Source organism: Pempheris klunzingeri, chromosome 9 (genome assembly GCF_042242105.1).
Source record: "Pempheris klunzingeri isolate RE-2024b chromosome 9, fPemKlu1.hap1, whole genome shotgun sequence".
Classification (NCBI taxonomy): Eukaryota; Metazoa; Chordata; class Actinopteri; order Acropomatiformes; family Pempheridae; genus Pempheris; species Pempheris klunzingeri.
In genome coordinates this window covers 25380103-25394915 of record NC_092020.1, presented here as the reverse complement: position 1 = coordinate 25394915, position 14813 = coordinate 25380103, and the positions used below count along the sequence as shown (strand labels likewise).

The 14813-nt window shown below is 38.7% G+C and overlaps 1 protein-coding gene across 1 annotated transcript in view; it reads left to right on the top strand.

Annotated features, from left to right (window-relative positions):
• The first annotated feature begins 6374 nt into the window (after positions 1–6374).
• Positions 6375–14813, top strand: part of abca1b (ATP-binding cassette, sub-family A (ABC1), member 1B) — a 41354-nt gene continuing 32915 nt past the window's right edge. Inside the window, exons 1-3 of the mRNA XM_070837343.1 lie at positions 6375–6452; positions 9712–9837; positions 10860–10953. Of these exons, the coding sequence (XP_070693444.1) occupies positions 9772–9837; positions 10860–10953 (160 nt within the window). The 5' untranslated portion in view covers positions 6375–6452; positions 9712–9771. The remainder of the gene's footprint in view (positions 6453–9711; positions 9838–10859; positions 10954–14813) is intronic.

The window sequence follows — 14813 nt, the reverse complement described above, 5'->3', positions numbered from 1 at the left end:
GCCCCGCGCGCTCTGCCTGCATGCACTCACTGCGCAGCGGCGCGATCCCGGAGGCCGAGCCCGGAGCGGAGACGGTCCCGACGGTCAGACTGAGCGGTCCGGCCCGCTGAGCATGCTACTGTCGGTGCCTCCTCCGGTTACCGTACCGAGCGGGGATTAACGGCCGAGGATTTGTCCGCCACACTTCCTGGTGGGCCGTCAGGTGCAGCGGCCATTCATCTCATTGCGCATGCGCAATTAGTGGCCGCGGAGGAGCTGAACAACAAACCGTTTTAACGGCGGAGCTGCAGGTGTAATACCCGGTCTGACCACTGAGTGGAGCCCAACGGCAGGGTGGCGCTGTTTCCACCACTGGGTGCATTTTTTACAACTTTATTTAGAAAAACAAAACAAGTAACAACGTTTTTGAAACGGGATTTTGTATTTTGTATTTTATTTTTGCTTATAGTTTTGTTTTAAGTATCTTTTTATTTATTATATTTACCTGCAACTCACAACATTTTGTAAATTTTTCTTTTGCTTATTTATTTGTTTGTGTTCATGGTGGTGGTCACTTTTACTTCTGTACTATTGTAACACCAGAATTTCCCGCCCCGGGGATCAATAAAGTATTTCTATCTATCTATCTATTCATCAGATATCTACAGATCAACACGTCGTTTCCTCATATGACCATTTCTGGTGTTTTTGTACTGTTTCACACAACACAATTGTTTTTATTCTATATATTTACATCTTAATTTAAGCAGTATTAATGTCAGATATTATGTTATCAATCACAAATACCTTTCCGTAACATATCAGCTTTACTTTTGATACTTTTAGTGCACTTTCTGACAAAACATCTGTACTGATATGTGAGTAAATTGTTGTATAGTTGTTACTTTTAATGGTGTATTTATGTATATTTATTGATTTAATAAAAGCATCTGAGTACTTCTTCCACCACAGACAAGTCATCAAATCAACTTGATTTTAAAATATCTGTTTGTCACACGGGTGCAAATAGCCAGACGGACGATATTTGAATATTTAAACCTGGTCCGGTCATGCAGTATAAAGAATGATAAACTGGATCAATATGGATAAATATGGACTAATATGGTTTGAGTGGATGAATGATTTAGTTCCAGGACTTTCACCAGATCCTGTGTGAGACAGGAACAGTTAATTATATTCATTTATTTCCAAACTTGTTTAACTTACATTTTTCAGTTTTCTATGACCAATTATCAGTTGGTCATAGAACTACTTGATTAGGTTCAGGAAAAGATAATTGTTTGGGCTAAAATAATAAGTCAAATAATGATATAAAATGCAGGTACATTAAACACAAAATATCTTCTTTCCAACATACACCAAGGTCCGAATAAAATTAATTTGCACACTACATTTACAGTTCTTAAATTCAATTTGGAGAAACTTGTATTTTACTGGAGTATTTCAGCTTTATAGTATTTTATACTTCTACTCCACCACTTTTCACAGGCAAATATTGTACTTTTACTCCAATATGGTTACAAGTTACTTTTCAGATTAAGATCTTACTTAGAAAACATCAGGACCAGTTCATAGAACATGATGCATTATTATAGATGACCTATAATAATAATAATGATGATGACATTTACTTTTTGATAGTCATAACTCATAAAAGACTTGAGTACTTTTTGCACCACCAAGAAAGTAACAACCCCACAGTGTAGAGAGCCTAAAAATATGTTTTAAAGTGTCAAAAATAAAGCACTCACAGCCTCTATGAGTGTATTATCAGCCTCTCACTGATGATTTAGCTCAATAAGGTTGTACTGGGCTAATTTTACATTCTTTCGGATGGTTTAATCTAAAAAAAAAAAGCATCACTGTTTAAAAATTCAACATGTTTTATACATTAAATCTTTTTCTGAAACTCCACCGTCAGATAAATGGTGGCATAAAAAGTCTAATATTTAATTCTAGTGCCGAGAAATCTGGATTGTTTTTGCATAAAGAAGCATGAAATTAAAGATACTCACTTACAAGTACTTTAAAAATGCACTAAAGTACAAATACTTGAGTAAAAGTACTTAGTTTCTTTCCATCACTGTATTTTCATCTTTGTTTCACAGTTTTTCATCCAGGTGACAGCAGTCGATGTCTGACCAGTAAAACCAGCGATCTTTTACCTTAATTCTGAAATGAACCTGCTGCTGAGAGCTCGAGGAGAGACGCTTGGGGTCCATGTTCCTGGAGAGTCCTGAAAAGTCCTGGAGAGTCCTGAAAAGTCCTGGAAAGTCCTGGAGGGTCCTGGAGGGTCGTGGTGTTCCTGTCAGACTGAGGACAGCAGCGATGTGGGTCTGACCAGCCTGCAGAGAGGACAGAGAGCTTTTGTCTTATTGTTTACTGTTGTACCAGGCTGAACACTGAGTGTGTGTGTGTGTGTGTGTGTGTGTGTGTGTGTGTGTGTGTGTGAGTAAGTGTGTGTGTCAGCAGGTCTGCTGGTGTGTGTGGGAGAGAGAGACATTGATTTCTTATCAAACAGTAGGTTTTCTTCAAGGAAGAAAGATGATTTTCAGTCAAACTTTCAACAGAAAAAAAAACCTGGAATTTTTGTCACAAGCTCAAAAACTCATTTAAATATTCAAACGTCCTCAAATTCATTTTCTTTTGTTTGTTATCAGGTTGCAGGTCACATTTCTACTGACGTTAACATACTTTCTTCCCTCAAAAAACAAATAAAAGGGACAAAAGAGAAGCATAAAAAACTATTTCTCCACGGCCGAGTCTCCATAAAAAACATATATGTGAGATTTTATGATACCTGATGCTTCTAATACTGCAGCACTTCTCAGAGACTAAGGCTTTATTTAAAAGAACAAAACATTAGAGCGACATAAACAACAACATCATGCAATAAAAAGTAAAATAAAATCAGTTCACACTAAAACGATTCAAATGATAAATAAAAGGAGACAAAATACAAATAGATAAACAATAAGAGACCAAAAATACAGTTGTGAAGTGAAAAGCTGTTTTTTTTTTTTCATTTAGCTGCCTGCTTTAGTCACTGATTACTTTTTTAGATTAACATTTGACCTAAAAAGACACATGATGAGCTGATAAATAAAAGTTATAGATTAAATATTCTATAGAAGAAATCAAGGTTGTTGTAATGTCAGATACAGAACTGCTATTGTCATTTCATCCCTGTGTTTTAGTCCATATTCTGTTAAATTAGCACCATTAAAAGCGAGCCGAATTATCAACTAGCAGCTGTTGTTTTGCAGTGTGTCACTGGATTTACAGACAACTTTCACTGGATTACTTTGATATTGAAGAAAACTTAAAAACAGGAGGATTCTCAAGGAAGTTCTGCAGCGTTTGTTTCCTCTATGATTTCTAAGTGGATTTCTGGATATTATTATGGATGTACATCAGAGGTACTGATATCCTCTGGAAGTGTAAGTTACTCTGAATTATTCAGTATCTGTGTTGTGTGTGTGTGTTCAGGTGTGACTGAGTTATGACTCTGATGAGGAAGGCCACTTTTGACTCAACAACACCTCCTACAGTGTCTGAGCTTCTTCTTCAGCTCTCTGCCGCCCCCCCAGGATGACTTCTGTCTGTGTGTTTAGTCTTTGTCCTGAAAGTCTTCATGTCACCAGAGGGTTAAAACAGTTAAAGTTAACAAGTCATTTAACATAACTTGATTTTTAGACAAATTAGAAACTGAGCCACAAGTATCTGGACTTAAATATTTACATTTTCTGCTACTTTATACTTTTTACAAAATAAATACAGAAATAATGGCTCTAAAATGTTGCACAGATTTATAAATAAACTAAACTAAAATAAAATAAAATAAAAGCAAATGCGTGTCAGCAAAAGTGGCTATGAATTAAAAAGGAGCTTCATATGGATGTGTTTTAATTTTTTGTGATTTAAAATGTGGAATTAAAAGCAGCTACGTCCAAGTGTGTTTTAAATTATTTAACATTGGGCACAGATAAATAAAATAAAATAAAACAAAACAAAACAAGTGTGTATTTTAAGTTTTTGTAATATAATTAAAATAAAATAAAAGTGGTATTAAAAGCAGCTCCATGCTGGCATGTGTCAAATGATTTAAAATGGGGAACAGCTTCATAAATAAAATAAAACAAAATCATGAATTAAAAGCAGCTTGTGTGTTTTAAATAATTTAAAATGGGGCACAGATTTAGCACAGACTGTAAACTCACTGAAATGAATCTCCCCACGGCAAACACAGTAAGAGGACCTTGAGTGGAGGTCGTATCGATACCATTCACTGTGTGCAGTTCAGTGTTTGTCCACTAGAGGTCAGAGCAGCACAACAGCAGAGAGGCCCTCTGTTATCTTCATCACCATCACCATCACCATCACCTCGCTCCTTCATCACTGCACTCATCATCAGGTCTGTATGTTAAAGAGTTTGAGCAGTGAAAGCTCCACCTGATCAAACGTCTCCAGCCTGAAGCAGCTGATCTGATCTGATGTCACACTGACTGCAGCCTGAAAAGGGAAATCAGAAACTGTGTCAGAGTGCAAACAAACAAAAAACATGACTTCATGTTTCATCACGAGCACTTTCTTCATTTCTTCAGTCCCCACAGGCTCAGAATCAGCACGGATTCATAAGAAAGCTCCTTTACAGCAAAAAAAAAGGAGTCTGTGAGTCCTTATGATGAGAGACTTTGTCAAAAACAATGACTTATTATCTTAAAATAATTAGAGACTTTGTCAAAATATTGACTCAGTATCTAAAGAATAATAAGAAACACAAAATAATCACATATCATCTTAAAATAACTAGAAACTTTCTCAAAATAATGACTTGTTATCTTAAAATAATTGTCAAAATAAGGAATCAGTACCTAAAAATAATGAGAAATTTTGTCAAAATATTGACACATTATCTTAAATTAATTCATTGTTTTTGAAATAATGACTCAGTATCTAAAAATAATAAGAAACACACAAAATAATCACTTATCATCTTAAAATAACTAGAAACTTAGTCAAAATAATTACTTAAAATAATGTTAAAAAATTTCAAAATAATGACTTATCTTAAAATAATTAGAAACTTTCTCAGAATGATGACTTGTTATCTTAAAATAATAAAATAAGTTGTCAAAAATGGTCAAAATAAGGACTAAATAATGAGAAATGTTGTCAAAACAATGACTTATTATCTTAAAACAATGAGAAACTTTTGGGATCATAGTAAATCATTAATTAGAGAAACATGTAGAACAAAAACATTTCTCATTACAATGACTTGCTGGATCTTCTTTTTCATCGTAGTGGTATCTCTGTAATCATGGTGTGTATTTTATACTAAAAAGGGGCTAAACTTTATAGAAGTTTTACATATTGTACTAGTTTTGTTACTATGATGACAAAAACAACATTTCTCTCTTCGCCTCTGTAGTTTTACTCTTCTCTGTTGTTGTTTCTGCTCTTGGCTCACACTGGAAAGTCTTTTATTGTGAAACATTCGCTGCTTGATCTTTTATTGTGAAACATTGAACCCAGCTGCTCCGTGACCGACAGTAACCCCTCTGTCAGCTTCCGCTCACTGAGGCCGGAAGTACGGCCAGAGTGCACTTTACAAAATAAAATACACACTATTACCACTGCTAGTATTATTTCTACTACTACTACTAATAATAATAATAATATATATTAATAATAATAAGAAGAAGTAAAAGCACAGAGTTACATAAAAGTCTTTTTTTCAGACAAAAACAAGTCAAACTTTTAGTAAACTTCAAATTTCACTGACAGAACTTTTAGTTTTTAGCTAACTTTTAAAGTTTTAGCTGATGTCAGAGGGACAGTCGGGCTAGCACTAACACTAGTGGCTACCTTGAAGCTAACAAGTTTTTATTCTCTTGTTTTTGTTATATGCTACAGCTATAGTTCTGATTATAGTTGTGAGGGTTAGCTAATCAATGCTGGTGTGTTTGAGAATCATACTTACACCTAAGTCACAGAAAAGGCATCTGTATATAGTAAAGTCCTCCGGCCATTTGACAAAACATTTACTTTTTAGCTAACTGTTAAACTTTTAGCCGATCTGGGAGGAATAATCAGGCTAGCACCGACAAAAGTTAGCTAGTACTGGTAGTTAGCATTAGCTTAGCCCAGTGTTAGCTTGTAAAAAGTATTAAAATAACACTGCTGTAGCGACCCTGAAGCTTATATGTTTCTATTTTCTTGTTTTGTTGTATGCCACCCCTGCGCTGCAATAAAACACATCTGTGTTTAGTTTGTCCGTCTGTTTTATTTTGAAATGGCTTACCGGAAGCAGCGTGCGTGGCCGTGGATGAATTGACTCCGGTGAGTTTTTGTCCCGCAACTGCAGGTCGGTGCGGGGCAGATGCTGCTGAAGGAAGACAGGAGGCAGACCGGGGTCTCCGAGGCGGATAAACAACACCGACAAAACGGTATTTCACCTTTAATTCGCTTTGTTTCGCCTTTAACCTGAATCCTGTTGGAGTTTTAATGTGATTTAAAGTCACTTTCAGAGAAAACAAACGGCTGAAAACAGCATCTCGGTCCTCAACTATTCATCTCCTGCGGCTTAAAATGGTTAAAAGGCGTCGAAAGAGAAAGACGAAGCTAAAAAAACGAGTTGATGTTGAGGGATTTGCTGTTAAACTAACGTTGCAAAGTTACGAGATTAAATTCTGCTTAAAAGGACAAAAACTTGAATGTGGTTTTGTGTCGGCGCAGCACAGTTTGAGCTGCGGTTTTAAAACTTGAAAAGGGTTTTGTTTGAGTGTGAACACGCTTCTGAAATTAGTGCAGCTGTTAGAAATATTAAATTAAACCCCCAGTGTTGGATTTTTTTTGTGCTTTTGTGTTGTTAAAGAAAAGAAAAGAAGATTTTTTTAAAGAGATTTTAAAGTTTTATTGGGTGCAGTTCGTGTGGCTGCCACTGGGGGCGCTGCGAGAGCTCATCACTGCAGTTAAATCAGTTTATTTAAACCCTGATTTACTCTCAAACAGTGTCATTAATCTGTTTTTATATGCAAAATAGCTCCCTGCTAACACTTCTGTTAGTTAGAAACAAAATTATTTTAGCTCCTGATGTCAGGAAGCCACATTTCTGAACATTTAGAGTGACATTTTCTGTTGTTTTTGTCTCCCTGGCTGATGGCCCAAATGTTTCTAAGTCTTTTCCAGCATCCAAGGAGACTTTGATGAAGTTCAGTTATATGCTTGTGCCATAAAATGTCACATTTTAGCTGCAAAAGATGATTTTTTTGAAGGTGAACTCCTACTCAGGCCAATAACGTACATACAGAATCCCATAGAAAATACAGAAGATTTAAGCGCTCGAGCTGTAGTCCTTTAAATTAGAAGTGTTGGACATTTTTACGTGTTTCTAAGCAGATTTCTGGTGAGTTTTAGGTATCTGAGGAAATGAATGAAGTGAATGTTGTTTATTTTCTCCAGTCGGATGTAGAAAATGATGTCTGAAAAAAACACAACAATCTCACATGTTTTCCTTTTGAGTCAAATTGAGGTGTTTTTTCGAGTTAACTTTAATATGATTGACTGAAATATGTACAAATTCAAAGAAAAGAATACAATTAAGATGTAAGATAATTATCAAATATCTAGAAAACAACATATTTTACCAGGACAGAAAGACTTTGTCAACCTTTGACCTTAATCAGGGTGTCACACGTGTTGTCGATAAAGGTTAGGGTATCAAAAAAGACCGGCTGTGTATTCTGCATTAACCAGAGAGAGAGAGAGAGAGAGAGAGAGAGAGAGAGAGAGAGAGAGAGAGAGAGAGAGCAGTGATCAATGAAGATATCAGACGTCAATACAAATAACACAGATTCACGGAGACCATGATAAAGTTGATAGTAAGAAACTTTATTTACACCGCACGGTTCAGAAAACTGCTTTACTGTAAAAACAAACAATGAAAACCATTTTTTTAAAAAATGCACACAAGAAAGGCCGTATACAAAACTAGGTTAAAAGAATGAACATAATAAGGACGGAGCTAAAACAAATAAAATCAGCTTAAATAACTGGTGGCTCATGTAAAATAAGGAAAGACTGAAGACGTGAATGAGGACACAGACTCTGCCTGCTGTTTTTACACGTTTAGATCACGTTTAGATCACGTTTAGATCATGTTTAGATCATGTTTAGATCATACTGTGAGTGGAACATGAACTGAGTTAAAACCAGTACATTTTGAACAGAGTCTCTGTGAGGACTCACTGATTGATTCTCCTCAGACGGCTGATTTCATCATTGCCGTCATCATCGTCATCATCATCAGAGTTCAAGGACATTTGTGTTTTTGTGTATGTCTGTGTGTGTGATGGGGGGCTCTGTGTGTGTGTGTGTGTGTGTGTGTTAATGCCCCCCTCCCCCGTCACTCACTCATTATTCTTTGTTTCCTGTGTGTGTGAATGGACGAGGAGCTGCAGCTTACTGTCATCAAAGTGTGCAGACGAGGACGAGGACGGGGGTCTGAGTGCTTTTACACACTTGCAAATGCATTCAGACGCCCTCCCCCCTTTCCTCCCATCCTCACCCCCCCAGCACCTCCCTCCTCACACACACAGACTCTGATGGCAGGAGAATATAAGTTTGTTGTTTTCTTCATTTGTGTTTATTTTATTGTAATTATTAGTTTAAGTGTCACATAGTCGCCAACATTACATAAACATATGTGTGTGTGTGTGTACATATATATATATAATGTATGTCACACATAGTAAAAACAGTGTTAATGATTATGAAGTAAAAAGGGAAAATATGAATAATATAAATACATAAAAGCTGTGTGACATAAAACTAAAGATTTGGATTTAGTTCTGGAAATGAAAAGAGGGTGAAACATTCAGTCATTTAGAGCAATTTGATAATTATTAAATATTTAGTGATCATATAGATATCACATATTTATCAGGACAATTTAAATTATATGATAAATGACTATTTGTATAATTTTTACTTTTAATGACAATGTGGGTTAGAAAACACCAAATATGTGAAGATTAAACACGTGTGGTAAAAAACTACATCGACATCTTGTACATATATGTATATTTACATTAAATTGATATTTAAACAAAACATGAAACACACAGAACAGAAAATATTCTGTATATATTGATCTTTTTTGATATATTCTGTGTGAAACATCATGTGACATCACTCTTATGACGACTTTTAGTACGTTTACGTCCTACGTTTGACTTTATATACATAATGGCTGCTCACACACATGTTACGTGTTCATGTACATGTGTGTACGTAGTGTGTTACTGTTGTAGTGTCGGTGTGTGTGTCGGTGTGTATTAGTGTTTGTTATGTGTTGCTGATAGTGTGTGTGTGTGTGTGTCGGTGTGTATTAGTGTGTGTGAGGTGTGTATCTCAGTGTGTAAGGTGTGTATTATTGTGTACTAGTGTGTGTGTTAGCTGTGTATCACAGTGTTAGTGGTGTGTACTAGTGTGTGTTAGCTGTGTATTTGCCAGCCTGTTAAAACAACAGTGACTCTTATTTTGAAGGGCTGCTGTTTTTAAAGCAGATAAACGTGTGCCTGATCAGCAGCTTCGGTATCTGAGCCTCCCTCCTTCGCCCTCGGCCTGATGTATCTGCTGTGACCTTTGACCCCGGCACCTTTGAGCCGTGCGCTGGCTCACACCCCGTCTGTGTTCTTAATGCAGAGCGAGCGGCGGCGGACCGTCATTCCGGTGGAGCGCGGCGGCGGAGAGACGGCGGCAGACATGTCTGTCCTAACACAGCTGGGCCTGTTGCTGTGGAAGAACTTCACCTACCGACGACGACAGACGGTCAGTCGCTGATTTACCTTCTACCTGTCTGTCTGCTGTCTTCTTTATCGATTATCGTCCCCATTAATCAATCAGTTGTTTGGTCACCAGTATTTATACCAACCACCGTTTAATTTATGACATAAAAACTATGAATCAGAAACTAAATTCCCATTTTAATTGATAAGAAGTGACTGAACTCTTTTATATTTTTAGCATTAATATTATTGTGCCTGTTGTTGTTTGTCTTGGTACCAAAAATCAATAAACAAAGAAGATAAAGAAGAAGAAATGACAGATTTATGTCCCACAGTCTTAAAATGTCTCATTTTAGCTCCAATAACCTCAGAAATGATCATTTTTAACTCTGCCAGCAGCGATAAGTGACCTGAGCAGCTATCAGAGTGATAAACTGATTAAATGATTAGTCTATAAAAACATAAAGCAGTGACGAGTCAATAAAACTGAGAAAAACACGAAATCAGAAGTGTTGCATGATGAGTTGGTGAACTGATTGATCGCCTCTCTGCTGTCGTCATCTGAAGCCCGAACGTCTTCAGATTGACTTGAATATTGACTGAAGGGGGTCAGAGGTCAGAGCTGCCCGATAGCAGCTGAGGCATCATGGGAGACTGAGTCCCTCTCGTGTTGTTGATGTAACGATCTGTCCGAGCGCAGCGTGTTTGTGTTTCTGTGTGCTGTGAAAACAGAGAGCTCCGATCGATGGATGGATGCATCGATCGATGGCGCGTCATTAATTATGAATGACGGCTAATAATAAAGACGAGCTGCTTCCTGTTTCACACACACACACAGACACACACACTCTTTAGGGGCCTAGAGGGATGCTTTCAGAGTGTGTGTTTGTGTTTGTTATTGTTAGTGTGTGTGCTACTGTGTGTTAGTGTTCATTAATGTGTGTGTGTGTGTGTGTGTTATTGTGCTTTTCTGTTGTGTATTAGTCCATGTGGTTTACTGTGTGTGTATCAGTGAGTGTGTGTGTGTGTTGTTGTTGACTTCCTGTCTCTCTTCCTGTCTCCCAGCTTCAGCTCCTGGTGGAGATCGTCTGGCCGCTCTTCATCTTCTTCATCCTCATCGCGGTGCGGCTGAACTACCCGCCGTACGAACAGCATGAGTGTGAGTTTAAAAAAAAAACAACTTTATTTACATTTCCATCGGAGGCTCATGGACGCGTCGGACAGCGAGGAAATAAAATATGAGACTAAAAGTCTGTTTCTGCCCCGACGGGCTCAGATTGTTACTCTGGTTTAACCTCAAACAGCCATCGTGTCGCTCCCATAAAAGCCACCAGACTCCATTGACAAAAACAGTAATTTTACACAGTAGTTGCTGGGTAAGCGCTGTCTCAATCAGTTGGTTAGTTTGTGTCATTGTGTGACTTTGGTGTTTTGAAGGGTTAGTTCGGATCCAACGCAATATTTGTGTAACACACAGTAACCCAAACGGAGTACTCGATTGAGGCGACAGTAGACTGGGAAGTCTGATGTTCTGCAAGGTAAAATGACTGTTTTTGTCAATGGAGTCTGGTGTGTGTGTGTGCAGAGAGCGACATAAAGCCTGGAAAGGAACCAGAGGAATCTGCTGAGCTCATGTTTTAGTCGTGAAATAGTTGCCAGGCTTGTGTTTAAGATGAATTAACAACAATACAAGGCAGATTTTTTTTCTTGTTGTGGAGCGAGCAGGGGTGATTTTGAGTGAAGCGGCTCTGAGCAGGAGTAATCAGAGGTGATGTGGGTCAGTACCGGCCCGGTGCATGCTGGGAGTATTTCTGCATGCACTCACAGAGGTGATATGAAGCTGTTCCTGATTATCAGATTTTAATCTGCAGCAGCAGCAGCGCTCAGACCCTTGCACCTTTTAAGGACGTCTCATATCAAATGTCAGTTTGACTCCAAATGGCAGATTGATTCCTGATTATCTGAAGCTATTGATTGATAATTGGACAGCTGGAGAAAGTGCAGAGCTGGCTGAGATGTTGTTTATAGGTTGCAGGAATTCAAATGAAGGTCTCGACGCTGAATGAAGCTGGTTTAAACTGCTCGTGTTGGTTTATCAGCGCCGTTTATGGCACTTTATCGCCGGGCTGTAATGTCATTATCAAATGCGGTGAAGGTCACAGAGCGGCGTTCAGGATCGATAAGGTCATCACGTAACCACACGCTTCCAACCTGAAACTGTGTCGGCGTCGGGCTGAGGGTTCGGCAGCTTTCTGTGGAAGTTCAGCTCGCTCTCTGACTCCACACGGCTGTGAGAAAGTAACCCCCAGCAGCCAATCAATCAATCAATCAATCAGTCAGTCAGTCAGTCAATCGATTTCCAAACAGCTTCACTTACTTCCAAACTTCTAAAGTTGATTAAGCTTGTCGTGTAAACTGACGTGAGACGGATTCTTGTGGCCTTCGGCAGAGTCACGTCATCAATGAGTTAATAATGTGGTTTAGGATCAATCAGGTCTCTGAGTCGTGGTTTCACTGCAGGAGTTTCAGGCCCAGATTATCTGGTAATGTGACGGATCATTTAAAATCTGGATGATGACGCCACGGCAGCCGATGAAAGAGCAGCCGACTGTATCGCCAAGCAACCGGTAACCATGAGGCTAATGTTAGCTAGCGTTAGCATACTATACTGTTGATGTGAAAACTGTGATGGATTAAATTTCACCACTGATTCTCGCTCTCCTCGTCCGTTTGTCCACCCTGATTCGTGCAGTCTTCTGTTTTTGCGTTAGCATGTTGTGCTCAGTCCGGTTTGTTTACATGTGCGTGGTCGTGAGATCGTGCTCCCCCTGGCACGATCCTGGAAGAGAAGACTAGTGTGTGATCGGCCATTATCTTCATTATTCTGTCTATCAAATGCCAAAATCAGTTGGGCATTAGAGAAGAAATGGTTTGGGGGGGTCTGAACTTGGGCCTCCTCCTGCCTCAGGTCTGTATGCTAAGCTAAGCTAACGTCGTAGTGATTAAACGTGAGAAAAGGTGCGTTTCATCACGAGGAAGATTTCCTGAAATGTTGTTTTAGTATTTCGACGTGTCGCCCACATGTTCCTGACATGTTAAAAACTGGAACTGATGAAACACATTAGATGAAATGAACAATAAAATACTTAAAACTGAAAAACATCAGCACAATATGATTAAGAGCTCTGTTCTGATATTTAATGTTTAATGTTTAAAAGATAAAATTAACAAACATCATTTCATGGAGGAACTGGAAACAGAGAGATCCAGATTCTCCTGCTTTTTTCTGTCCAGTGAGAGAAAACGTGATGAACTGAGCTTCGTCTCGTTTGTCCGGTCACTTCTTACTCAAACTGAGACCACATTAAACCTGGTTGAACTCATGCAGGAAGCCTCCCGTCTTCCTGTTTCCCCTGAAAGCAGAAGCTCTCAGGACTTAAAGAGCTTTCAGTTCTGCTGCAGTCGGCCGTTTGAGGAATGTTTCTGCTGTGATTCACGCAGCATGTGAGCTCGGACGTGTTGAAACCCGTCGGCTTAAAGCGACCCTGAAGGTCTCGCACAGAAGACTTCACTTGATGCGGTTTTCTCAGTGGCCAAGTTCAGATTTAACTGTTTCAAACGGGCCTTGAAGTCTGACTCAGTTATCACACAGAGGAAGCCTGTCGAATCCTGAGTAGGAGTTAATTATCGTACCACAATTCAACGAGTAAAAGTACGATAAAACATGTAAATAAACGGCAGATCAATAGTAAAATATCTTCAGAGCTCACACAAGGTGCTTGAATTTAACTGTGAAGGTTTGGAAAGTGCTTAAATTCAAATACTCTCCTGGAAAAATGTTTGTTTTTCAGCATAATTTGGTTCAAGCACTCATTTAACGCTAGATTATAAACCTGATCAATAACATACAATCAGTGTTGATATAGGCAGCTGGTAAAATAATCAAAGTGACAACATGCACTGATTGATCATTATTCGTAGTGTTGAGAGTCTGGAAACATTTGGTTTAGTTACCTTGAAAGTGCTTGAAAAGTGCTTGAACTTTGCTCTTGAAAAGCCGTACGAACTCTGGATCTTTTCTCTTTTCAAAGTTTAATTGATCGCAGCAAACGTATTGTAGACTACATGCACCTGCAGTAGTCAGTCGATAAATTGATTAGCTGAACGGACGAAGATTAGTCGCCAAATATTTTGATAAATGAGTAAATTTTTCAGCAGTGAGTCAAAGCTCCTTTTTGCTTGTGATAGAAAACAGAATATTTTCAGTTTGTTCAAACAAATAAAGCTGATTGATTAATGTAGAAGATAATCTGCAAATGAACCAATAATAAAACAAATGTGTGATTATTATGGGCAGCATGTGATGATAGAACATGCTGTAGAATCAGGTGGTGACGTAGGGCTTTGTCATTGATTGATCTGCTTGTTATCATCTTGAAGGATTGATTAATTGTTTAGTCTGTGTCTCATTTTGTCCAACTAACAAAGAGAGCGAGTTATCTGGCACACAAGACGAAAGCCTTTAATCGATTAGTCGATTATCAGAATAGCTGCTGGTCATGTTGATTGAATAATCCATCGATTGGCTGATTGTGACAGATTAAGTTTGCAGTAGTCAAATTGGGAAACAGCAGAAGTTTCTGGCGTGAAAACCCAAAGATGTTTCTTCCTCAGAGGGAAACGTTTTGTGTTATTTTTAGGAATATTTAATCCGACGCATCCTGAACGCTCCCGTCGGTGTCCTGAGTCTGACTGCTGAGCTAAATGAGCCGTGAAGCCGTCCTGTCTGAGTGAATCTGCAGCTCTCTGTCTCTTATCTTATCTCCGTTTTGATTAAAAAGAGGCCAGTTGGCAGTCTTAAAGGTTCTCTGATAACAGCTTCTTCACTCCTCATGGAGCTGACGGCGGGGCGAAGCCCGGTGGAAGGTGGAGGGTGGGGGGGTAAAGGTCGCGGCGCCGCCTCCTCCCTCGGCTCGCTCCTCCAACAGCTGCTGCTGATGCTTCGATGCAGGTGATAAT